Source organism: Mustela nivalis, assembly GCF_964662115.1.
Source record: "Mustela nivalis genome assembly, chromosome: 10".
Taxonomy (NCBI): domain Eukaryota; kingdom Metazoa; phylum Chordata; class Mammalia; order Carnivora; family Mustelidae; genus Mustela; species Mustela nivalis.
In genome coordinates, this window is record NC_139029.1 from 98,929,526 (window position 1) to 98,955,710 (window position 26,185).

The following is a 26,185-nucleotide window of genomic DNA, read 5'->3' on the forward strand; positions in this document are numbered from 1 at the left end:
CTTTAAGGAATCTGACATCACTTCCTTTTCTCATCTCCATCTAGCCTCCTGAGAAACAAAGCTAATCAGTTTCTAGACCAAGGGATAAATCGGGGAGGCATTTCCCCCAGGCCTGGTAGGATTCTTGGTCTTCAACAGAATCTGCTTCTAACTGTCCCCGCAGGAGACCTTCCTCTCCTGACTCCACCCTCCACCCCTTTGACCTGGAGAACAACCCAGTTTGTAACCACCATCACCCTCTTCTGCACGTGGGCCCTGGCCTCATGGGAGAGGAAAGGATTATAATATTTTTAGATCCTCTGCTCTTACAGGCCAGACTCTATCCTATAGGTATTATATATACTACGAAGAAAGTCACCAAGGGAAGAAGGTCATTCCCTCCCTGGCCTTCAACTATTTCTCCCCTGAATTCAGAGCATTAAAAAGATGGTAATGGTACCCACTAATGCCCCACCAACCAGCAAGTAATTCAAAGTACAAAAGGTATAAAACCTTAAAACACACACACAAATGTATATACAAGTTAAAATTAAACCACTTCCCTCCAGCGTTCCTGGTTGGAGGACACACTGAAACTTAACTGATCTCTGGTCCCATTGTGAGTGTTGGTTAGGGGTGGGAGGGACGGGTTGCCCTTCCGGCTGTGCTGATGCCATAAGGTCATGCTCACAAAGAACCCAGGACTGCCTGGGCTTTAGGCGCTGCCCAATAAAGATTGCTTTGGCCCATCTCTGGACATTCTGCTAGCTTGGACCCCTGTCACTTGTTTCTCTAACTAGTTCAATGTTGCCCGACACAAATTCTCTGGATGACCATGAAGACTGATTCTACCCCGCCGCGGAGGTATAAATCTTATTTTTCCATTTTCGTGGCATCATCTACTAATCTGTCAATCGGGCACGAAGCCTTCATGTTGGGTGCCATATTCCCTCCAAGTCATATCCGTGTCTGTAATATCCGCTGGGCACTAGAGCTATTCTTCCCATCCTGCGTTTCCTGTTCTCTCAGCACACTGAAGATATCATTCCATCATTTTTTTCTGGCATCCCTTGTGGCTTCAGAAAGCAAGCTATTAGTTTGTCATTCCTTTCCGGGTAAATGTCTTTTCTCTCTTCTCGCTTCTAGGACCATTTTGGTCTTTGCTCATCAGAGGCATTATGAAGTCACCGGTAGCTTTTATTAGCCCTACTTGAGCTTCACTGAGCTTCCTGAATCCTCAAATTGGCATCTTACATCAATACTAAAAAAATACTCAGTCTTCTCCTCGGGTATTGCCTCTCTCTCCCTTTCTTTGCCTCCGATCAGATATATCTTAAAATTTCTCATTTTGGCCTTGGAGTGTCTTACCCTCTTTTGCACATTTTTCATCTTGTTGTTTCCCTGTACCTCCTCATGTGACAATTCTTCAATTCTCACTCATGCTTAACCGCGTCTCCCCTCCAGTTGTATGCAGTCGTAACTTAAGAAGCTTCAGTGATTTGTTTTTCGTTTCTAGACACTCTGTATGGCTGTCTTTCAAACCTTTATCCGGTCAGATTGCATCTCTTGCTCCTTCCTCAAGCATCTCATTCCCTCCTTCCTTCATTTGAACACACTGAAAAGCCTTATTTTATATTCTGTACTCCGTGTTTTCAGTATCTGACATCTTTTCATTCCAAATCTGCTGCTTGTTTCTACCAGTTCTTATTCATGGTCACTTTCTCCTTGTGATTTTTTTTAAAAAATTTATTGGTTTATTTGACAGAGAGAGACACAGCAAGAGAGGGAACACAAGCAGAAGGAGTGAGAGAGGAGACGCAGCCTTCCCATGAGCAGGGAGCCTGATGTGGGACTCGATCCCACGGCTCCAGGATCATGACCTGAGCTGAAAGCAGATGCTTAACGACTGAGCCACCCAGGCACCTCTTCCTTGTGATTTTTTATTACAAGCTTATATAGTTGGGGGAATTTCAGTAGATGAAATCCGTTGAGGCTTGGACTGAGAGCACATATCTTCAGAGAAGGTTTGCCATTGTTTCTATGAAGACTTGGTCCATTAGCCATGAGGAACCCTTTCCACTTGATTCTTTAGTTTAGGTTCCTTGGGAACTGGAGGCCTTGTGAAATCAGGACGCAGACCTGCTTGACAACTGGCTGGTATACACACCATCTCAGGGTAGGGTTGCTTTCTCTTCCCCCGAAAACTGAGACCAGATGAGGTGGTCATGCTTTGGAGGAACAGGGGTCCTGGATTATGTGAATCTCCAATTCAGAGTCCCCAGCTTCTGTGGCCCCTTAGCTTTGTCACTGTCTTCTGCACACCCTTAGGTTGGTAACTTTTGGCCCCTGGAAGTCATGGACAACCACTGTGCGCAGTGCAGTGCTGCCTCCTACCTGTCTGGATTCAGGAGTTTCCTTCATTTTTAGCCTTTGACTCTGCAAACTTCTACTCTCTTGCCAGCAAAACCAGTGTTCAAAAAACACGTGTGCGTTTTTTGGTTTGATTCAGCATGCAGAGCATTTTTAAAGTAAGATTGTTATTTTTTAAAGGATATTTCTAGCCACTGTTGCTGGAAATTTACATTTTCCTTTCCCAACAAGTTCTGTTTTCTTATTAGAGGGACACTTCTATTTTGTAAATCACTCGCAGAAAGAGATGACGGAAAGGACCCAAGTTCAACAAGTTATCACGCACAGCTGTTACCGATTAATTCCACCTCCAGGTTCGCTTCCTGTCCTCTCCCCACATCCCACCAGCTAGGTCTTCTATTCCCAGCCCTCCCAGGCAGTGCGTTAGAATTCATGGCACCAGCAAGATTTCATAGACCCTAATTTTTAAAAAGATTATCTTCCTTTAGAGAGGAATATAAATGATAATTTCTCCCATAAAAGGCTCCTCGAAAGCTAAAACTGCATTAGTTTCCCTTAGTAACACAGCATGGATATTTGATTTATTCATTAATTTAACAACTTTTAAATACTATGCGCTAGGTACTCTGAGGGAGGCCTTCTCCAAGGCGAAGCATTTACTCAACAAACATTTATTAAGTCCCTACCATGTTCTAAGAACTGGAAGAACAGCAGGAATAAAACGCAGAGGTAAGAAACAGCCTGGCATCTTTAGAGGCCCAGAGTAGTTTAGAAGAGTTGAAATATGGAAGTAGGGGGCCAGAAATGGGGCAAGAAATGGAAAGACGTATCCACACATTTATGTAAATTCTTCTCGAGCTTGTATTTGTGTTGGAACTGTTTAAACTTTCAGAATTCATACACATTCCTTACTTTTTATGTTCAAATCAATATTTTATATTTAGATTTAAATTTTAAGCTTTTACTAAAATATGGTATTTGAATATGTAGAAGTCTACATCAGAAGATAAAACAGAAATTTTGTGTCTCCTAGCAGTTCTGTAACCAATTAATCCCTGGGTTAGTGCCAAGCCCTGGGCCAGCCATGGGTTAGGGTGGCCCACAGGGTCTGGGGTGGGAGTTAGGGGTGGATACGGGAGAACACAGCAGAACCTTCTTGCACAGAGTATCTGGCTGGGAGTCCTGACCTGGGGGAATGCGGGAACTGTGAATCTACAGGAGAAAGCTGAGACTAATGCCCGGGAAGTCAGGCTGGAGCAGGGGAAAACGACCAAGCAGCCTGGTCCACAATCACGAGGAGGCCTGGAGTTCAAGCCCAGCTCCAGGACACAGGCTGGGTACAGATTCTAGGCTGGAAGGCCGGGGAAACTTTGTGTTTGTTACAGATGAACAGGTGCACAGAGGGATTTATAATCTTTTTTAATTTGATAATTAGCATAGAATGTATTATTAGTTTCAGAGGTAGTCAGTGATTCATCAGTTGCATATAACACCCAGTGCTCATTCTGTCAGTGCCGTGCTTCATGCCTGCCCCCCATTTAACCCCTTCCGACCCTTCTCCCCTCCAGCAATACTCAGTTTCTTTCCTGAGATTAAGAGACTCCTGTGGTTTATCTCCCTCTCTAGTTTCCTCGTTTCATTTTTTTCTTTTCTTCCCCTGTGTTCCTCTGTTTTGTTGCTTAAATTCCACATATCAGTGAGATCATGTGATAATGGTCTTTGTCTCACAGAGGAGTTTAACTCAAAGATGACTGTGGAACCTGGGGCAGCGTGTGTCTCCCCTCCCATCCTTGGAGTGAGCAGCCAAAGCCTGTCGTGTGTAAGAGAGAACAGCCCAGGGTCAGTGGCTGAGGGGCATGGCTCTGGCAGGCCAGGCCCTCAAGAAATGGGTCAAGCTGTCTAACTGCCACACGCCCACCTCCCGAGCTTCCTACAGCCACACCTGCAGGACCACCCGCACCTACACAAGGAGATGTGGGTCCTAGGGGGAGGATTTGTGGGGGAACTCAGGGTCGGACTTCGGGAAGACAGAACAACGTATCCCTTTTGATTTCCGGCATACACTGGTCTGCTTTTCACTGGGGACTTTACTGGTATGACTAAAAGAGAGTGAACGAGAGACGCCTTGGGGGCTACAAATATGACATTAGATCCCACTGCAGAACACAGAGACGTCAGACCACCTGACAGGTACGTGTTCCAGTAGAGTTCTGAGGGTAACAGATAGACTTGTTTCCGGCTTTCCTAATGACAATGAGCCGATCCCCGGACTAGGATCGCTGAGAGAAGACAGCCCAAGTACTTCTCTGAATCTCTTCCGTGACAGTGCGGGTTTCCTGAAGGCAAGCAAGGAATGAAAAGTCACCACAGTCGTTGTGGCTTTCAGCTATCGAAAAGGGAAGCTAGACTCCAGATCATTCCGTCCGTGCTCCATCCGTCAGAGCCCAGGTCACCATGACTATGGGAGAGGCTTACAGGAAACGTGCTTGCCCCAGAGAGAGACTGCCCTGCCCTCCCCTATCCAGCTTCTCAGTTCCAGCTCCTGCGTCCTCGCCTCCTGACCCCCAGTGCCTGGCCCTCCTCCTCTCTCTCTGTCCCTGCCCTCTGAGGTTCCCCTCCTTGCCTTACCCCCTGAAATCCACTAAGGAAAGAGAAAGAAGAGCACACTCTGGGTTGGGACTTCAGGAAAGGGGTCAGAGACAAGGCAGAGCTGACCCGGGCTTTGAATGGGGCCTGCCTTTCTCAGCTAGAGAAGTGGTAGAAAAATGTTATAGGCAGAGGGCAACAGGGGGCAACCAACAGATCCGTTTGCTGAGAATTCACGGCTCCAGAAGGAGAGAGGCGTCGCTTAGATTATATGGGGCCTTTTAGGATAAAATCTGAACTTGATCTACAAGCAATGAGAAAGCACTTAAATTGGAGGATACAGAGAAGAGCTAAAAATAAGAATTAACATTAATAATTTAAAAACAATAATTAATATCTATAGAAAGCATAGTTGTTTCTTTGACCCTAACAGTGATTCTGTGGACATAGTCGTGCTTAATGTGGACATGGAGGATGAATTGCAGTGTCGAGCCCCCTGCTCCCATGAAGGCTTCATTAGGAACAGAACACCAGGTTCTCCGTGGAGTTGATAAGGGGAGAGGCACAGAAGCACCTTCTCTTTGTCCCATCCATTTCAGAAATGACCAGGCTGTCACGGAGCAGTGCTCCTGCTCTCCTCTGGATCCGGCTGGAGCAGGAGGGGCGAGGCGGGACGGAGGCCGTGTGTGGGAGCACAGCAGCCTGAAAACAACCGCCCATCACGGCAAGGATGTCCTTATTAGCGGCCCAATCTCACTGTGGGTGCTATGAGCACCCCTGCAAATCTCTCCCAAGCTATGGTTTGGAAGAATTCCAATTAGGCTGTTTCCATTGAGACCACACAGACTGCTCAAGGGCTGCCCGGCTTTTCTGACCATATAGACAGACATTCATGGGCGGTTCCTCAACAGTCTCAAGTGTGTTTGTTATTAAACAGAATGGGATCGGTTATAAGGCTGGAGACATCCTCTGGAAAGGTTTTTTTCTCCCCTCTCTGCAGTGAGAATAGGGAAGAATGGGAAACACAGGTATGATTAAAAAAAGACCAGCAATCAACCTTATATTGACTTTTGTCTTGCTCTGCTTGCGCCACTGGAAAGCAGCGTGCGCAAGGCTGATGAAATGCTAGCGCGTGCTTCATGGGCAGTCAGGGAACGGTTATAAATAGAGTGGGCCGAAGAATAAAATAGAATGATTTGCTGCAAATTCAAATATTCTTTAGGGAAAGGTGTCTATGTGTTCACATTCGGTATTTTTCCACCTGTAGTGGAAAGTAGTAACTTTTCCAGAGTTATGACTCTGCCTTTTGGCTTTCCTTCCAGAGTCTCAACGCAAAGATACCACGTAGAGAGGTGAGCTTCCTCAGTCTAAGGAAGATCGGGCATGGTGTCCGTCCAGAGGTTACAGCTGCACAAAACATGAGCCTGGAAACGGATTTGAACCCTGAGATTTAGAGAAGTTTGGATTTATATAACATAGAGTTTGATAATTAAGGCCATGGAGTATTAGACTGAAGTCTAATCTTGCTCTAATTTAATAATCTAGGGGTGAGCCCTTGGATGAGTTCCTTAACACTAAAAAGAAAGATAATAGTACCCGTCTCATAGGGTTGTTGTGGGAATTAAGTGAGATCAATGAGGCCATGCACTCATGAAGTATCAGCTGTCATTTCTATGTTATTAATAAAGGTTTTAGGAGGCAGAGACAGAATACGCAACTGTGGCAAGAGCAAGGCCGAGGAACATCGAATTACGGAATCATCCCACTGTTTGATAGGGGCTGTCAAAACTCTTCCACTCCCTAACTAGTGCCCCCAAACTTCCTTCCCCACTTCTGTCTCTAAGTAGTTACTCATGTGCCCGTACGCACATGTCCCGTGGAAACTCGGCAGCCTCCAGCCAGGACCAGGGAGCTCTGCTGGAAGGTTCCTCTGCATGCTGAATCTCAATCTAACCTCCTAGAACTTTGACCTATTGCCTCCGTTTCTTCTAGGGTGATAGAGAAGAGGCCCCTAAGGCACCTTTCAGTTTCTGAAATGATCGTTACTACATTTCGACTCCTCTAAGTTAAACTACCCCCGTTCCTTCAACTTCCCTTCAAAAGCAATGACTTCTAATCACATCACCGTCACCAGTCCCTCTTCTCTTAGATCAATGGTTCTCAGCAGAAGCGACCTGTCTAGAGACATTTTAGGTTGCCCCAAGAGGGGCAGGACTATTGCTGGCATCGAAAAGACAGAGGCCAGGGATCCTACAGTCTGCAGCAGCAAAGAATTATGTGGCCCAGATAGTCATAGTGCTGAGCCCGAGGAGCCCTGTCCTAAGCAAGCACATTCATCGCTGTTCTTAAAGTGCAGGCCAAAAACGTGCACAGACGAGAGTCCGCTAACACTGCCATTTTACCGTCATTACTTTTCCGTAAACTTAGCCTAGGACTGTGGTAGTTGGTGGCAAGTGGCCAGTTCAAGCCGCCTTTCATGTGTTGCTGTTGGCCCAGAGAAGGCACTCACGGGGCGCACATCCTCACTCAGAAGTCTCTCATCACGGGGGCACTCTCCACCGCTGAGCCCCGAGGCAGCCTTGCAATCTTCTCCCACGCAATACCCAAGGCCATTACGATCGATCACTCAGAAGCAGCTGGCAAGCGAGAGGTAATCCATTTGCTGGCCATATCTCCTTTTGTGGCATTGAGGCCCAGATAGGATGGAATCGTGGGGCCTATGTTTTGGAGGACCCCCAGAATATCGTGTCATGTTTCTTAGCGGCAGCTTGAAGGAAGACAGGATGCCTCAACATGATACTCAAAAGCACCTGAGTCTCTCCCATGCAATTTTCTAAAACGTCTTCCCCAAAGTGAAAGTTATTCTGTCCACTACTGTGAGAGCAGCGTGACAGGGCAGGGCTGCCCGGAAGGTCACCCACATGTGTGCATGCATGCGCACACACACACTTACATAAGCTCCATATAACAGTCTCCTCCTTGCCAATTGCTTCCTGACCCTCCATTTACCACTCACAAACGCTCATGCTAGCAGTTCCCCGGATCAATACTGGCCTTGATTTTACCAATATAAAGAGATAAAGCAGGGAACTGTAGAGATGGAGGAAAAGTGTTGAGGAGACAATAATCTAAGCCTCTCAGAAACTTAAAACCTGTACTAATCAATATCCAGAAAACAGATAATTTTGCCTTTAAGCCCAATGCTCTGTTCCACATAGTATTTCAAAATAATTTCTTTTCACCTTTGATGGGGTGAAAAAAGAGAAACGTGTTGGATAGGCTGAAGTAAACGTCTCCAGTGTCAGCGTTCTTTATAAACTCAGTGGCTTGGTTAGTTTATGAACAAAGTAATATGTTTGATTTATTCAAATATTTACTTGATTTACTCAAATATTCTGGTATTTAAGTAAGCTTGGTATATTTAATTTAAATTTTTAATTTATTTTTATATTTATTTTTATATATTATATATAGTATATAGTATATATGTTTATTTAATATATAAAATGTTTATATTTCTATATTTATATTATAAATTTAAATATTTCATTTTTAAAAGTATATTTACTTTAAAAGTATAATTTATTCAGGTTAATCATACGTGTGCTAACAATCTTCTTTTCAGAGTCTTAAGCATTTATGGTTTATTCACGTGAAGGTAAGCTGATAATCTGAAGGAATGTGGCATCTCTCGGTTCTGCTAGCATTGGGGCAGGAGGCAGAAATTAGAGAACATAGAAACCATTAATGTTTGGATAAAACAAAGAGCGCTTTATGTCTTCCAGACATAGTGCTCTACGCATGGCATAGCAGATCCAGAAAGCCCTTGTTTTTGGAAACAGATCTAGAGGAGATATGCAGGGGTGGGGATGAGGGGAGGCTTCTGACCTTGTGGCTTCCTGCCACATGGGAATTTTGTGGCTCGGTGTGGCTTTCAGGTTTTTGTTATTTTTAAATTTTAAATAAACATCTGCCCTTGGAGCTCCCTCCCCAGAGAAGCCCATCCTAGGCTCACCTTCCCATACATCCACCTTTCCAGAAAACTCAGACTCACAGTACCCTCAGTCAGTGTCTGCTCAGTTGTATCTGTGCATTTTTAATATCCCCTGAAGCAGCTTCTGGCCCTACTGAGATGCCCACTTTGGAGGTCCGAGTTACCTCCCCACATACCCAGTATTGTTTTGTTAGTAGACCAATTACAAAGTCACCTAGGTCATGAGTGGTCTGTCCTTAACCCTGTTTTTCCCCCATAAGCCCAGCTCCTTTACTGTGTGATTTACTACAGCATGAGTCTTTTCTGGAACATACCTACGTGTCTTCACAGACATGTCTTCACATGTCTTCACAAACGCCTGATTTCTTTCAAGGCAGCAGCAATAGAAGCGAAGACACGGAGGGAACTGAACAAGGCCACCCTCAGGGAGTCCATACTATGTGTTAGGTGGAATCCAAGTCCATCTCCTGCAAGGCTCTGAGTCTTGCAGCCCCTGAAGGCCCCTTCTCCGAGCCCAGAGCCCTGACAGGATGCTTGGGTCCTAACCCTGTCCATGTGGCAGAAAATGCCACTTTTCTTTGGGTTTCTGCCTTAGAGAGCATGTAGCAGCATGAATTAGCCAAACATATTTCTCAGTGAAGACTTTCTCTTTATTTGAAATTTGTCCATGGAAATACACTTTGATTCTCCCTAATTCTCTCAGTTTTAAAATACCTCCTTCTCCGTAGAATTCCTGTAAGAAGTTATTCCTCTCTTTACTGAAGCCCTGACCACGTGTCTTGTGTTATTACTATGTGTGTGTGTGCGTGTGTGTGTGTCTGCATGTCTGTGCATGTTATACATGCATGTGTGTGTGTTTTACCTCAGATGCACTATAAGCTCCTAGAGGTGGGCAGCTGGGTGGCTCAGTCAGTTAAGCGTCTGCGGCTCAGGTCATGATCCCAGGGTCCTGGGATCAAGTCCCTCATTGGGCTCCCTGCTCAGGGGGGAGTCTGCTTCTCGCTCTCCCCCCTGTTCATTCTCTTTAATAAATAAAATATTTAAAAAAAAAAAAAGCTCCTTGAGGGCTGACAATTAATCTCTATAATGTCCTCCCAACAATATCTTTCACGTGATAAATACTTCATAAATGTTTCCTAAATGAGCAAATCTTCCAAAAGCACTGATTTGCATCTGGGCCCCTTTGTAAGGAGTGTCTAATAAATGTGCCCTGTGAATTCCAGTGTAGTGGTTAAAAGACAGTTTCACATTAACAATTTCCTGCAGCATCATTACCGGAAATTATTCTGGAAAAGTAAAAACCAAAAACCATTGTAAGTACACCTTATGTGAATATTTTATTCAGCTTTTTAAAAAATGAATAAGCAGCAAAACAGGAACGATTTAATTTGGCTGCTCCGAGAGTTCCTGCTTCTCTTTCCAAGGCTCTAGAGGGTGAGCTATTTCCCAAGGGAACAGCAGCTCCGAACAAACCTCAAGGTGATTCCCATTTAGAGAAAGGGCTGGTAGCCAGGAGGGTTCCGCTTCCACAATTAGGGAAGCATGTGGGTCTGTGGGGACAGAGCTGGGCTAGGCCGTTCCGATGGGTCCACACAAGCTCCATTGTCCCCCTCCTGTTGGGTGTGTGGCCAGGTATCTGTTCTGTGTCTTTGCTTTTTCTGAGAGAGGGTGGAGGATGGCATACGTGAAGGCCTGTGGCAGGGAGGACCTACAATGCTTTGAGGGGAAACATGGGGAGAGGCAAAGACTGGGGAGAAGGGAAGGTGCCCCTTTGAGAGGCTCTGTGAGTCATTATCCCAGGGGAGATGGAAGGGCGCTCCGTTTTAAGCAGAGGACTGGGCTGACTCTGTTACAGTTTTGTAGGCTTTCTCACAAAGAGCTCAGTAGCTGGCTGGGGGGCTCATCCCCACACCATGGGCACCAGCAAGGAAACACATATTCTAACTTAGAAACATGTTTGTTACCTCACCACAGCAGAAAAATAAGACTGGGAATAGCTAGTACTTACTGAAGCTTCCCAGGTGCCAGGCGATCTTTTTTTAAAAAAATATTTTATTTATTAATAGTAATTAATTAATTAATTAATTAATAATTATTATTATTAATCAATTTATTAATAAGACAGAGATCACAAGTAGGCAGAGAGGCAGCAGAGAGAGAGGAGGAAGCAGGCCCCCTGCCGAGCAGAGAGCCCGATGTGGGACTCGATCCAGGACCCTGAGATCATGACCTGAGCCGAAGGCAGCGGCTTAACCCACTGAGCCACCCAGGCGCCCCACCAGGCACTCTCCTAAGTGATTTTACAAATCACCCAACCTGGGGTAACGCTGTGGAAGCTCATTTAATCTGAAAAGAAGGAACAGTAACTTGAAACACAGCTGGAGCCCCGGGGCGCTGAGGCTCAAACCCTTGTGGGCTCACTCTGGGAGCCACGCTCGGGACCTCAGCCTGTCTCTTCTCCCCATCTTGCCACTAGGTGGTCCCTCCAAAGTCACACTAATGCTGGCAGTGGGAGGACTGGGTGGGAGATGTCCAGGCTGCGAACAGGGAAAACTGTGAGGAGGGCACTGAAAAAATGCTGGGGTGACATGGTGGCGATGGGGGACAGTGAGGACAGGAATGAAGAGGTGTGAGAGACATGAAGGAGCTACTCAGCAGGACTTGGTAACTCAAAGGAGAAAGTGCTCATTGGGCATCAGCCCCGAGCCCGGTGGGTGGTATTTTTGATGTGTCAAAATACTGTAACGTTTCTAATATTACCAGTCCCCAGGATTAAGTCATAGCTTTTGTTATTTTTTTTAAGATCTTATTTATTTCTCAGAGAAAGAGAGAGAGCGTGCTCGCGTGCGCACGCAGGGAGAGCAGCAGGCAGAGGCAGAAGCAGGCTCCCTGCTGGGCAGAGAGCCTGATGTGGACTCGATCCCAGGACCCTGGGATCACGACCTGAACTGAAAGCAGATGATCAACCTACGGAGCCACCCAGGTGTCCCAAATCAGCTTTTAATAACAAATGTATTGCAAACAGCTGCAGGTAAACTTTTTGATGGTAAAAAGCAATATATAAATAGCCCCTTACAGATCATGACATAGCTGCTATCTACTTTGACCTGAAAACAACCCTTTCATATTCATTGTTCTGGCTACCATAACAAAGACCCACTGACCAGGTGGCCTAACCAGAAACTGTGCTCTCTCACAGCTCCAACGTGAGCAGTCTGCTCCTAGGTCGGTGGGGTCACTTCCTTTGGAGGGGGAAGGGGAGTCCGCTCCAGGCCTCCCTGCCATCTCCTGGTGGTTTGTGGGCCATCTTTGATGTTCCTCGCTTGAATCTCGGCTATCATCTTCATGCAGTGTTTTCCGAGTGTGCTTGCATGTCTGTGGCTAAATTTCCCCTTGCTATGAGGACACCAGTCCTATTGGACTACTCCAATATGATCCCATCGAATGAATTACATCTGCAAAGACCCTATTTCCAAATCAAGTGACATTCTGAAGGACTCGGGGTTTGGATTTCCAAATGTAAATTTGGTGGTGGTGGGGGGGGACACACTTCAACCCCTAACCCCTAGAGCACGTAAAGCAGGAATTACTCTTACTCCCATTTTTTTTTTAAGATTTTATTTATTTGTCAGAGAGAGAGAGGGAGAGAGAGCGAGCACAGGCAGACAGAATGGCAGGCAGAGGCAGAGGGAGAAGCAAGCTCCCTGCCGAGCAAGGAGCCCGACTCGGGACTCGATTCCAGGACGCTGGGATCATGACCTGAGCCAAAGGCAGCTGCTCAACCACCTGAGCCACCCAGGCGTCCCCTCTTACTCCCATTTTAAAGATAAAGAAACTGAGTCTCAGAGACATGAAGTAATTGAAGATAAGCGAGAGCCGGGGTCCCAAAGTCAAGTCCGCTCTCCGGCTCAGCGGTCGGTACCTCTTGCTGAGATGCTGTAGCTGTTCTCACACACTTGGAGCAGTGAGAACTGAGGGTGCCCCGAGGTATAGAGAGAGGGGAAAGGGTCAGATACAGTCTCCTCTTAGAATCAGTGGCAGGTACCCGATTATCATTAGAAGCAGCATTTGGCTAATTCACTCGCTGCCCCTACAGCTACACTCGCAAGGGCTTGACCTCCCAGGGAAACTGTTGACTCAAATGGTTTCTTGGACGTCTGTTGTTTTTTTCTCCGGTGGGCCCATCCCTGGGCCAAGGGGAGCTGGGTACAATGAGCCTATTCAGGGCAGAAAGGAAAATGTCCTGTGCTTCCCTTTTCTCTGTGTGGTATCATTCTTTGCCTCCCTGTGCCTCTCTTTTGTCCTGCTATTGAGTAACATCAGTGTGGGTGTGGGGACTGTGTGAATTGCCAGCAGGGAGAGAGTGTGGCCCAGGACACTTGCCTGAGGACCTGCGTGCAAGGGCGGGCAGCAGTGGGCCGGCTTCCCAGGAACCGCTCTGCCAACCCCACAGCACCGACGTGGGCCTTCTGTTTCTGAGTCACTCTCAGCAGCTAGAGCTGGTGCCCTTCAAGGAGCATGGGTCCCCCTGGAGAGGACCCCTGTGCCCCATGTGCGAGCCCCCAACTCTTGGGAGGCAGTGCGGGGAGAAGATGAGTGCAGGTTCCAGACACAGATTCTATTCCCAGCTGGGCCACTGACCAACAATACGCATGTAGGGAAGATGCTTAACCTCCTGTGTCATCTCCTCATTTGCAAAACGCGGATGATAAATGTGTTTGCCTCGTAAGGTTATTAAATAGATAAATGATATAATCCATAAACGGTGCCTAGAACATGTCTGCCAAGTAATTCTAGAACTCAGCAAATGTAAACACTACTTCCTTATTTTTTTATCCCAAATGCCATTTGTTAATCTGTTCATTGAGAAAGGGCAGGATACATCTCAAGAAGCTAACTGTGGTTGTGTCTGGGTGATGGAATTGCAAGTTATTTTAGTGTCCTTTTTTTTTTTTTAACCTATTTGTATTTTCTAAACTCTCTGTAAGAAATATGTATTACTTTTTTTTAAAGATTTTATTTATTTGACAAAGAGAGAGCACAGGTAGGGAGAGTGGCTGATGCGGGACTCAATCCCCGGACCCCAGGATCATGACCTGAGCTGAAGGCAGACGCCTAACCAACTGAGCCACCCAGGCGCCCTTGTATTACTTTCTTAATAAGAGAAAGCAAAGTTCCATTGAGAATCGAGAGGGTTTGGAGAACTAGGGATGAGTGGGTATGGACAAAGACATAACCGTCATCCTCAGTGTAAAGTCTACGGAAGGAGACAAGACAGGTAGGTCAATGATGGGCATTCATGCTCCGTGCGGACTGAGTACGGGACCCATCCCCCTCAAGTCACGCCTGGCACTGCAGAGGTATCATCAGTTTTGCCCCAACGATCTTTGTACAGAGTCTTTCCCGATCTGGAAATAGTCAAGATGACATACGTCATGTCATGAACTCCTTTCATCTCTCCCAGCACCCCGGGGAGATGGGGATTGTTGAGAATCCTGCCTAAGGCACTGCTTTCTAGGAAAGGGCTCATGGTGCAGACAGAGGTCAAGATGCTTTTAGGAGCACCTCTAATAGATAACACACAGAAACCCCGGTTGCAAAGCAGCATGTCGAGTACAATGAAGAGTAATTTCCTGTTTCTCTGTCTCTCCATAGTGTTATTAGCATCATCATTATTTTGGCTGGAGCCATTGCCCTTATCATCGGTTTTGGTATTTCAGGTATGTGATTTCTCGCGTTCCTGTGACTCACTCACTCACCCCTCGCCGTTACGTCCCAACCACTTGATGGGCCCAAATGGAAAGAGTGCAGAAAATCTCAGAACACTGGTTCTTCTGCTCATTGGCTCTGCTCTCTTTGAATTACATTTCACCCCCTGGGACTCCGTTTCCTCAGTGATAAGGCGGGGAAATAATGTCCATGTGACCAGGTAGTTGAGAGAACCCCACGGGCTGTTTATCAAGAGAGTTCTGCCTACCAGTCAGCACTGCGGAGGTCACTCTGGTGACCCAGAGAAAGGGCTGCGGCTGAGCCATCCTACCTGCGGTTGGCCCAGAGGGATGATTCCCATGCAGTGAAGCATCAGGTCTTTGCACACAGAGGTCTCAGGGAAAGAGAATACCGGCTGTAACCAGTGGAGGGAACAGGTGCCGCCGTGCGTGGATGGTGAGTTTCTGAGCACAGCTGATGTCAGCGACAGAAAGAGTCTTATCTTTCCTTGTCTGTGTGGACCTTGTCTTGGAAGCATCTGTTACGGAAGCCACCTCCAGTAAGACACATTGAGTTAGGCCAGCAGCTGTCTTCGCTGAGGCAACCGGTTTGCTCCATTTCCCTTAAACTACCTGATTCCAGCCAACATTTCTATTTTAACTTAGTCTGTGGCCCTGTCACTCTATAACTTTAGTTTTTATAATCTGCCTTTTCTCTCTGTTCCTCTCCTCTGCCGTGGATGTGACGCCACCAAATCGTGGTCACAAAGCCTGAATGAAGAAAACACATGGTAGATGTGCTTGCCTGGAAAAGGCATTAGTCCCCTTCCTCACTTTATCAAAAATAGGTATTTCAGGGCACCTGGCTGGTTCGGTCAGTATAGTATATGACTCTTGATCTCAGGGTGGTAAGTTTGAGCCTCACATTGGTTGTGGAGGTTTCTTAAAAAAATAAGATCTTTTTTAAAAAGTTATTTTGTCTTTCATTCATTTTTCAATTGGGTTATCTTTTTCTTTTTGATTTGTAGGAATTCTTTATATATTTTGGAAGCAGTTTGGTTATATACAATGTAAAATCTCTTATCTATGGCTTTTTCACTCTCTTAGTGATGTTGATGTCTTTCAATCGACAGAAGATCTTAATTTCAATCTAGTCCATTTTATCCATCTTTTCCATTATATGGGAACTTTTTATAACCTGTTAGGTTAAGAAGTGTTTGCCTATCCCAAGGTCATGAAGATTTTTTTTCTAGATTATCTTGTAGAAGCCTTATTGCTTTACCTCTCACGTTTGTATCTGTTAAGCATCCAGAATTAATTTGGGGCATGGTACAAGATAGTGGTCAAAATGCACATGTTCCACGTGGCTCTCCAGTTGACCCAGCGCCATTTGTTAAAACCACTGCCCTTCCCCCAACTTCTCGCCAAGTGCCATTTTTGTCGGAAATCAAGTATCCAAATGTATATGGATCTGTTTCTGAATGTACGAGCCTGTTTGATTCTAATATTCCTTTATAGTTCATTTTCCTTTTTGTTATCTCTTTACCTATTGCTAATCTTGGGCATGGGTGTGTGTGTGTGTGTGTGTGTGTGTGTGTCTCATCATAAAGCAGGTTTGAGGTCAACAGAACAGTAGTTTTGAAAGAACAGGGTTTATGTTTGATTTTTACTTTCTCTGATTGTTTTCCTATTAATTTTGCCTTTTATCTTTATTAACGTCCCACTTTCTGCTTTGTTTTGCTGTCTTTTCTTTTTCTAAAATCTTAAAACAAGCACTTTGGAAAAGAGTATGTCAATGAAGGCAATAAACAGCTTTTAGTAGATACCGTCATTCAGTTTTCCAAAATGATTTACCAATTTACTCTTCACCAGAAGCATATGAGAGAGCTCTGTGTCCTCACCCTCTGTGCTCTGTGTCCTCACCAACACTTGATATTGTGGAATCTTGTTTTGGCTTAATTTCTGTTTCTTGGGGACTGAGGAGAGTGAGTACATGCTCATATGAAAAACATAATGTGGAGTGATGGAGCCAGACACAAAACAGTCCATTCTGTATAATTCCATGTATTTATAGTTCAAAAACAGGCAAAAGAATCTCTGCTCTCAGAAAGGCAGGGAAAGCCTGAGGGGTAGCCAGTTAGAAGGGAGTGCAAGGGGACATACGGGGTAAGATAAAGTTCTAGTTCTTGGTGTGGGTGGTAGTTATATGGGATGAAATTGTGATAATTCTTCCAACTACACAGTTACGATGTGTACATTTTTTATGTATGTTATACGTTAATACACTCATATATACACACATATTACAAATATATAAAATATGTGTGTATATATTTTTAGCAGTAATATATTAATAAAGCAAATATTTGGGGCTAACTTTTAAAGATATCAGTGCATATATTTCAGTGCCTTCCTCATTAATGCTTAACTCTTCCTTAGTTATAATTTACCCTATTCTGGATCTTCTATACCACCTTGAATTAAAACCCCAGTGTTTGTCTTTTATTCTAAATCTTAGTGACTAACTTTTTGGGGGCCTAGGGCTAAATGCCTTGGCACCAGGGCCCCTCTGGAATTATGTTTTGCTTGTCAGGGGCGTTGACTACCCTAGCAAGAATTTTCACATTGTCCCAGCTTCCCTGTGAAAGTCAACACTTTGCCAGTCACACTTTTCCCTGTTGAATAACTATAGTGACCTCAGGTACTTAGCTCAGTTTCCTGAAGACAATGCTCAGAGGGTACTCCCTAAGTGCCTTTTGAATGGACTAGTGGATGGATGTTTGGAGAGGTAAATACACAGTTAAAAGCTAGTCTATTCAGTGCAGCAATATTCCCCCCATAATATGAAAACCCTACCACCAATAAAGTTTTTCCACCTCCTTCCTATTTCATGGGGTAAAAGCTAGTTGTTTGGGATAAAATGGGCTGTTTATTTAAATTCAACACTCTTTAGTTGGATTTTTCCCTACTGCTTTTATTAAAAAGACCATAACCCTTACCTAAGAGCATCATATTATCACAATTCAGATAAATTCAATAAAATGTTAGCTGGCTTAATACACAAGACAGTGAAATTAAGGAAATGATATTACATAAGTGATGATGATGATATCTTTTGAATCCTTCCAATGTGCACTTCATTGTACTAAATAACTCAGCATACGTTATCTGATTTACTGTTCACAACAAATAGGAGATACGTATTATTAATACAACCTGGTAAGTACTCACACAAGGTTGCACACAGCTAGCAGGTGGGACAGTAGTACCAAGCCCTGGTAATTTGCTTCCAGAACCCACACTCCTCCCCGCCACCCTGTGCCAATAGTAACATTCATAGAGGGTTGTGGCAGAAAAGGGTGTTTTCTGATTTGCTTTGTAGGCATTATGCCTGAGACCACAGCTTTTAAAGAGATATTCCTAAATACAGAAAAAAACATTCAATTTCTTTGAAACTCTCCTCAGGCCATATATACCACCTCCTCATAGCCATCCTACCCCTTAGAAGTACTAAATACAGACCCTATAAAACATAAAATACATTTGAGGTGACTGTTTGGAAGAGAGGTTGAGAGGCTCCCGTTAAACCCTGCTCATAGGACAGCATTTGTGAATGACCCTTCGAGAAGGGTGGGAGACACGTGGAGAGGCCCCCGACCCTACTTAGCCCAGTCCATGACTTCAAACGGCTCTGTGTAAGGGAAGAGTTTAAGAATCAGACAGAGACATTCTAATCTCAGGTCTGACACTAATTATGTGTCCTTTGGGACACAACTTTCCAGAAAAGTTTCCTCACTGGTAAAATAGAGCCGTTGTGGGAATTAAATGAGAAAAGCATGTGTGAAGTACCTGCCGCATGAGCGGAGAAAATGGCTGCCACTGTTCTTTATATTAATAGCATCTGTGCCATTAATGATAATTTGTGATTATTAGCGCATTTATATAGCACTTCCTAAAACTTGCACAATATCCTGGACATACCAGGGCCGACTCCCTTTGAAGTTAGAGAGGCCAGGGTAGGAGGCCACAGGAAACTCCTCATAATAGATGCTGTGTCTTTGGACACTGGATAAGTCAAGCAGGCATGTGTTTATGGCACCAAAATAGGAGACTGAACAAAATAGGAAACTGAACAAATTGTTCGAAAAGTATTTGAGAGAGAGAGAGATTTTTTTAAATTGTAGTCATCTGAGAAACAGCTGTTTTATTTTATGGTCTTCAGTTGTTTTCATTTTTACATAGGTGGGGATACCAATCTCTACATATTTTAGTCTGGTCATGGTTATCAGCCAAACGTGGGAGAAAGAGGACAAGCTTAGTTCCAGACAAGATCGTGTTCAATACTGGATCTGGTACTTGCTAGATATGGGGCTGTAGGTGGCCATTACTCCCACGGAGCCTCTTTATACCATTTATAAAATGGGTAGAATGATAATTCTCACCTCTCGTGGTTTTTACCAGCCTGAAAACGAGTCACTTTAACCGAAGCACTTACTAAAGTTGTTCCTTCCCTCCTACTGCTCTGATCTGCAATCTTTCCAAATAATTCTAGATAGCAACAGTCCTTAATACCATTAAGATTTAACATATGGTAAGTCAGGTACTATGTTAAGCTCTTTACCTGTGTTGTAGCATTTAGTCCTTTCAGGGACCGACTGAGGGAGCCTCTACTATCATTAACATCTGTAAAATGAGGATGTTAATGATAGTAGAGGCTCCCTCTACTACAAAATGAAGTTAGAAAACGTGCCCAAGGTCACAAATCCAGGGAGTGGCACAGCTGAAACTTGAACCCAGAGGGCCTGACACCTGTTCTCAAACACCAGCTGCTTCCCACATTGTTCCCTCCTCGAGCCTGGCCCAGCATCCTTCCTCATTTCTTCTCAAGGAAGCAACTACTACCCCCAAACCTGCTCTCTTCTTGGGGAGGTGCGGCACTCACACTAGTGCCAGCTTAAGCCTCCATGGGACCCCCGTTAAGCCTTGTGCTATGAGTCCAGCATCGTACAGAGCAGCAGGTGCTGAGTGCCCACTGTTGAGCATGCCAAGTATGTTCTGTAGGCCGCGGGAGACAGGACTTGTCTTATGCAACTTCAGTCTCTCAGAAGAGTTCATTTCCCAGGTTTGTTTGTTTGTTTGTTTTTAAAGATTTGATTTATTTGTTTGACAGACAGAGATCACAAGTAGGCAGAGATGCAGGCAAAGGTGGGTGGGGTGGGCGGGGGAAGCAGGCTCCCTGCTAAGCAGAGATCCTGATTCGGGGCTCGATCCCAGGACACTGGGATCACGACCGTAGCGGAAAGCAGAGGCTTTAACCCACTGAGCCACCCAGGCGCCCCCATTTCCCAGGTTTTATCCCGTGCTACTGGGACATCCCAGATTCATAATCTCTTTAGAATTCTTGCCTTGTATTATCTGTAACCTCACTTTCCAAGAGATTTCTGCTCCTACAGCACAGGGCAACTCCAGCGTTCAGCTCCTGTGAAAACAGAACACTCTGGATTTTAGCTTGCTCCTCTTTTCCCATGCAAACTGGAGCTGTCATACTAATTAGCCCTCCAGGACTAGAGAATACATTTTCAGTAAATAGGTGGGTCTTCCGACTTGAAAGTTCAAATCTGTGCCTGTTTCAATTAACAGAATTCTGTCATGAGGTAACTGCCTTGAACTCACCTCCTAGAGCCTTTCTTTTTTTTTAAAGATTTTATTTGACAGACAGCGAGCGCGTGCCAGAGAGCACACAAGCAGGGGGAGCAGCAGAGGGAGAGGGAGAAGCAGGCTCCCCGCTGAGCAGAGAGCCCAATCCCAGGACCCTAGGATCATGATCTGAGCCAAAGAAGTGTCTACTTCTGACTGAGCCACCCAGGCGCCCCTTTCCTAGAGCCTTTAAAAGGGTTCTTTTGGCTCAAAACCAAAACCCTTTGGCTCACCAAATCAAAACAAGAGCCACTGGTGGTTAAGAGGCCTGAAGGATCCTACCAGGCCAGATTCTGTTTCCTAGAACATAGTTTTTTGAGCCTATTTGTTTGCAAGTTTGAACACAGATTTCTTTTTTTCTTTTCTTTCTTTCTTTCTTTTTTCTTTCTTTTTTTTTTTTTTTGAGAAGCAATTATACTTGCTGCTGTTTGCTAATTACATTTCATTTAATCACTCCTGATCATCATTTATTCACCTAACAAGTATTTATTGATTGCTTTCTGGGTGCAAAGCAATGGCTGGGTCCTCCTGGTTTTTTCAGTTCTCACTGGCTTTTATTCCTCCTTTTGATTTGATAAGGGAGGAGAGGATTTAATCAACTTGGTACTCCTTCCATCTGCCACATCTTCAATGCAACAACCTTAAATGGGCTCAAGCCTGCAGCATGTCCCTGGGGCACTCCACACTTGCCTACTTTCAATCATTAAGTTCTCGAAGAGATATTTCAGCAAATTCTCTACCTTTGGGCTCAGGGCCAACACATTAAAATTAATTCGGTAGCAAAATTACCAAACTAAGAGATGTCATTACCATTTCATTCCTCCCATAAACTGCTTTAATCACGTATTTTTTTTCTGAAAAGTAATTTTTCAATTCGACTTTAATGGCACCTTATAAACTACGATCAAATTTATTCTTGCTCTAACACAGTTACGTTTGCTCCATGATTTTATTGAGAATCTCTGTTATTTTCATTGCCTTTCTTTTCACAGGCTCACATTTCCCCAAAATTTAGCTGTGGTAATCCTGCTGAATGTTCCTTATGCCTACAATCATTTTGGATAGAACTGTTATCTCAAATAGTGCTTTGATTTCTACTGATTTCCATGCATTCTTTCATTTATTCATTCACTCAACAAATACTGTTTTTCCTTGAAGAAATGGAGCACGAGGCACTTGTCTTACTTTGCTCAGGCTGCCATAACAAAATATCATAGACTGGGTGGCTTAAAAAACAGAAATTAAGGGGCGCCTGGGTGGCTCAGTGGGTTAAAGCCTCTGCCTTCAGCTCAGGTCATGATCCCAGTGTCCTGGGAGCCTGCTTCCCACCCCCTTTCTCTGCCTGCCTCTCTGCCTACTTGTGATCTCTGTCAAATAAATAAAACCTTTAAAATTAAAAAATTAAAAAATTTTTTAAAACACAGGAATTTATTTTCTCACAGTTCTGGAGGCTGGAAAGTCCTTCCCAGCCTCCAGATAGCCCCATCTCTAAGGCTACCATCAGTGGCCCTCTGTCTGGCCTGTTGAACAGAAGCGGTGGCCCCCATCCTTTGAAACCAAGGAGGTTTCCCCGAGCCCTAATGATCTCTGAATCATCTTTAGGATTATTCTTCCCTTTTCTGGAAGAATAGCACACACTTATGGCTGAATAGCTCTATTGTTCTGTCCTGCAGGATCTAAGAAACCTGACAGGCTTCCTTCATTTTGTTTCATTTGTTCTATCCCTTTTAGTTTTTCTGACCCCCATTAGTAAAGTGTGGGAAAGGAGAGAGAGGAATTGAAGAAGGAATTGTTAAGTAAAAAAGAACCAGGGATGCCTGGGTGGCTCAGTTGGTTAAAGAGCTGCCTCTTGGCTTTGGCTCAGGTCGTTGGTGCTGGTATAATCCCCACCTCTATTCCTGGCTTCCGCTGAGGTAGCTGATTAAGCCCAGGAGTAGCACCTGTGCTCTCCTTAACAAATGGCTGTACAGCCACATTCCAAGTATTCTCTCCAGAACAGATTTCTCTCTTTCTCTTTTTTGCAATATGGATAGGCTGAGAATTTTCCAAATCTTCAAGTTATGGTTCTTTTCTTTTAAGACTTATTTATTTACTTATTAAGACAGGGAGAGAGAGAGCACTTGTGTGAGGAAGTATGGGGGAGAAGCAAAGAGGAGGGAGAGTAATCCCTAAGCTGACTCCACACTGAGCCCAGAGCTCTTCTCAGGGCTCAATCTCTAAGATAACGACCTGAGCCAAAGCCAAGAGGCAGCTCTTTAACCAACTGAGCCACCCAGGCATCCCTGGTTCTTTTTTACTTAACAATTCCTTCTTCAATTCCTCTCTCTCCTTTCCCACACTTTACTAGAAGCAGTCGGGGATAACCAAGATACTCCTTCCAACCTTTGCAGGACCCTCCTCAGCTAAATATCCAATTCCATCACTTGTAAATCCCACCTTCCACAAAAACTAGAACATAGTTCAGCCAAGTTCTTTGCCACTTTATAACAGATTGGCCTTCCCTCCAGTTTCCAATAACATGTTCCTCATTTCCACCTAAGACCTCACCAGAATCACCCCTAACATCCCTAGCTCTAGCAAGACTTTTCCAGCTGCTACCCATTACCCAGCTGCAAAGCTTCAACATGCTTAGGTATCTCTTAGACCAGCACCCCACTTCTCAGTACTGAAATTCATATTAGTCAGGCTTATCCAAAGAAGCAGAACCAATAGGATTGTGTGTGTGTGTGTGTGTGTGTGTGTGTGTGTGTGAGTGATATGAGAGAGATACAGATTTAGAAAGAATTGGCTCACATGATTATGGAGGCTGACAATCCCAAGATCTGCTGTCTGCAAGCTGGAGACCCAGATGGTCTAGTTCCAATCTGAGTCCAAAGGCTTGAGAACCAGGAAAGCCAAGGGTGTAGCTCCAGTCCCCAAACTGGCAGGCTCAAGATCCAAGAAGACAGATTCAGTGCCAGTCCAAAGGCAGAAAAAGACTAACACCCCAGCTGAAAGCAGTCAGGAAGTAGGAGTTCCCTCTCACTCAGGCTTTTCTGTTCTATTCAGGTCTTCCACTGATTGGATAAGCCCCTCCCATATTAAGGAGGATGATCTCCTTTACTCAGTCTACGGCTTCAAGGGTTAATCTTATCCAGAAACATCCTCACAGATACCTCTGAAGGTTTGACCAAATGTCTGGGCATCCCAGGGCCTCAGTCAAGTTGACATATACAGTGAACCAGCGTAGCATTAGATGACTTACAAAAATCATTAAGACAGTTTCTGTCCTTGAAAAGCTTACAAATTTGTGCCAGGGCCAGACTAGACACAAGGTAGAAGGAGACAGCTGCTATAATAAAGGCAAGGGAAAGTGTTACGGGAGAGTAGAAAATCTATTAATTTTGTCTTGGCAGATCAAAAGAGGGTTTCATGCAAGGGCTGCCATCTGAACAGCCTTGAATATAAGTAGAATTTGGATAACTGGTGATAAAGGAGAGGAGGGAACTATAAATTGTAGGTGCAGGATGAACAGGGGTGTGAAGAAGCATAGTATAATTGTATAACCAGTACTAGCCTGGAATGTCGTGGATATTAGCCTGTCAAGTAAAAATAATTGAAAAGCAAATTAAATCTTTAAAGCATGTTCAGAAAAATGCCAAGGCAGAGGATGGGGTGTGTTGCATTCATATTACACAGCAAAACCTCATCCTATCCTCTTTCATAATTTCTCTCCCAAATCTCCCACGTGAATAGCCACCGTGCATGGCCGCTGCTCCAAAGTCCCTCTTCCCCCACGCTCTGAAGCCCCTAAAACATTCTCCCAATCCACCGTATGCACAGGTTTTGTATCCTCTGCCTCTTTTTTAACCTATAATTTTTCTCCCATTAACAACTCTCTGTTCTTTCTCAAATAAATCCATCCGGCTTAGCTTCTCCAGCTCTGTCCCTCATCCATTACCTTCACCTACTTTACAAAAGCCTGGGAGCCAATTAATTCCAGTCCCTTGGGGTGAAACCCCAAGAATATCGTTATGTTCATAAAGTTTATCTCTGAAATCTGAAAAATAGCAGGTACGCTTTGCTTATGTTTCTTTCCAGTGAAAGCAGAAAATCAATAAATCACTTGATATCTATAAGCAGTAGAGACTATGAAAGGATGTGGTAGGAAATGGGGCTGGAAAAGTAACAGTAAGAACTAATGTCTATGGGGCATTCACTATGTGCCCTGCACTATTTGTGCCATGACGCATTTAGCTTTGAGGGCCATGCTAGCGTCTGAACTTCAGTCCCCAGCCCTTGGGAACCGTGGAAGATTAGTGATTATAAAACGGACACGTCCAGATTGTATTTTATGGTCTACCTGTAAGATTAATGCAATTTTACAAAAGAGATTGGATGGAGGCAAAGATCAGAGGCAGGAATAGCAATAAGGAAGCTAAGAAGTGCAGTTGAGAAGTACTCAGGACCCATCAATTTGGACTTTTGGGGTTGTAAGAGAAGTTTGTGCAGACTGTTTTAATAGAAAGTGTTTGCATAAAGGATACTCAGAAATTGGGACAGGAACTAGACTTGAAAATCCTCGGGATCTAAGACAGCTCCAGGGATGGAAGACTCTCTTCATCTTTCTCTCTCATGTTCTCTCCCCCATACTTCTTTCTAACTGCTCCACTCTCGTCTTGGGATCCAATACCCCTCCTCTTCACTGCATATCCAATCATAGAAGGAGCCTCTCAAGAAGATTCAGTTAATTGAATCACCCTCCTACAAGCATCCCCAGCCAGCAGTGTCCAGTGAGGAGAGAACAGTTGGCTGATGCTTCTCAGACTATCCAGGCCATCCACTGGGCAATTGAGGGAGAGGTCGTGGACATGGCTGGCATCGTAATTAATATTTCCCCTGGTGGTATGTTTGGAGAGGAGGAAGTGACTTCTATCTTAAGCCAAAAATCAATTTAATTAAGTACCATTCTGCATTATGCCATCACTCTTTCTTATACCCTTTTATTTTTTAAAGATTTTATTTATTTATTTGAGAGAGAGAATGAGAGAGAGCATGAGAGGGGGAAGGGCAGAGGGAGAAGCAGATCTCCTGCTGAGCAGGGGGCCCAATGGGGGGCTCTCTCCCAGAACTCCAGGATCATAACCTGAGCTGAAGACAGTAGCTCAACCAACTGAGCCACCCAGGCACCTCACTCTTAATATACTCTTTTTTTTTCTTTTTTTTTTTTATTTTAAATATAATTTTTTATTTTTTATAAACATATATTTTTATCCCCAGGGGTACAGGTCTGTGAATCACCAGGTTTACATACTTCACAGCACTCTTAATATACTCTTGACCAAGACACTTATCTTGTCGTTGGTTTCTTCACCATTTAAATGGAGATATAAGTAACAGCCCTTTAGAATTTAGCATTCTTCCAAATTGCTAGCCACATTTAGTTAATATGGGGTTTCACTTCTGGGCCACTTCTGGTTAACTAAGAATAACAATACCTTATGTGTGTAATTACAGTTTGCAAATCAAGTTCACATCCATTTGATTTGATCCTCACGAGAACCCTTTAAGATAGGTAAGACAGATAATACCGCCTCCATCTCTCTGAGACCCAGATAGGTTACATGACTTTTTCAAGGCCACACAGCTATCAGATGACAAAGCCAGGACTTGAATTCTCATCTTCAAACTCCAAGTTCAATATGTTCTCTCCTTGGTGCCTCTCAAGGGTTGGGTTGCTTGTTCTCAAGGAGCAGATCTGCTGTAGACTCAAGATTACTGTCTTCCTGTTCTTTCTGTTCTTATGTCTTCTTTTTTTTATGCCTCTCCTGTTCTTCTATATTTCCAGTTTATTACAGAAGTCTCTGTTTGG

General features: G+C 44.4%; 1 protein-coding gene across 1 annotated transcript in view; it reads left to right on the plus strand.

The window, feature by feature from the left end:
- Window positions 1-26,185, plus strand: part of VTCN1 (V-set domain containing T cell activation inhibitor 1) — a 57,185-nt gene that overhangs the window by 18,458 nt on the left and 12,542 nt on the right. Inside the window, exon 2 of the mRNA XM_082688031.1 lies at window positions 14,585-14,649. Coding sequence (XP_082544157.1) covers window positions 14,585-14,649 — 65 coding nt within the window. The remainder of the gene's footprint in view (window positions 1-14,584; window positions 14,650-26,185) is intronic.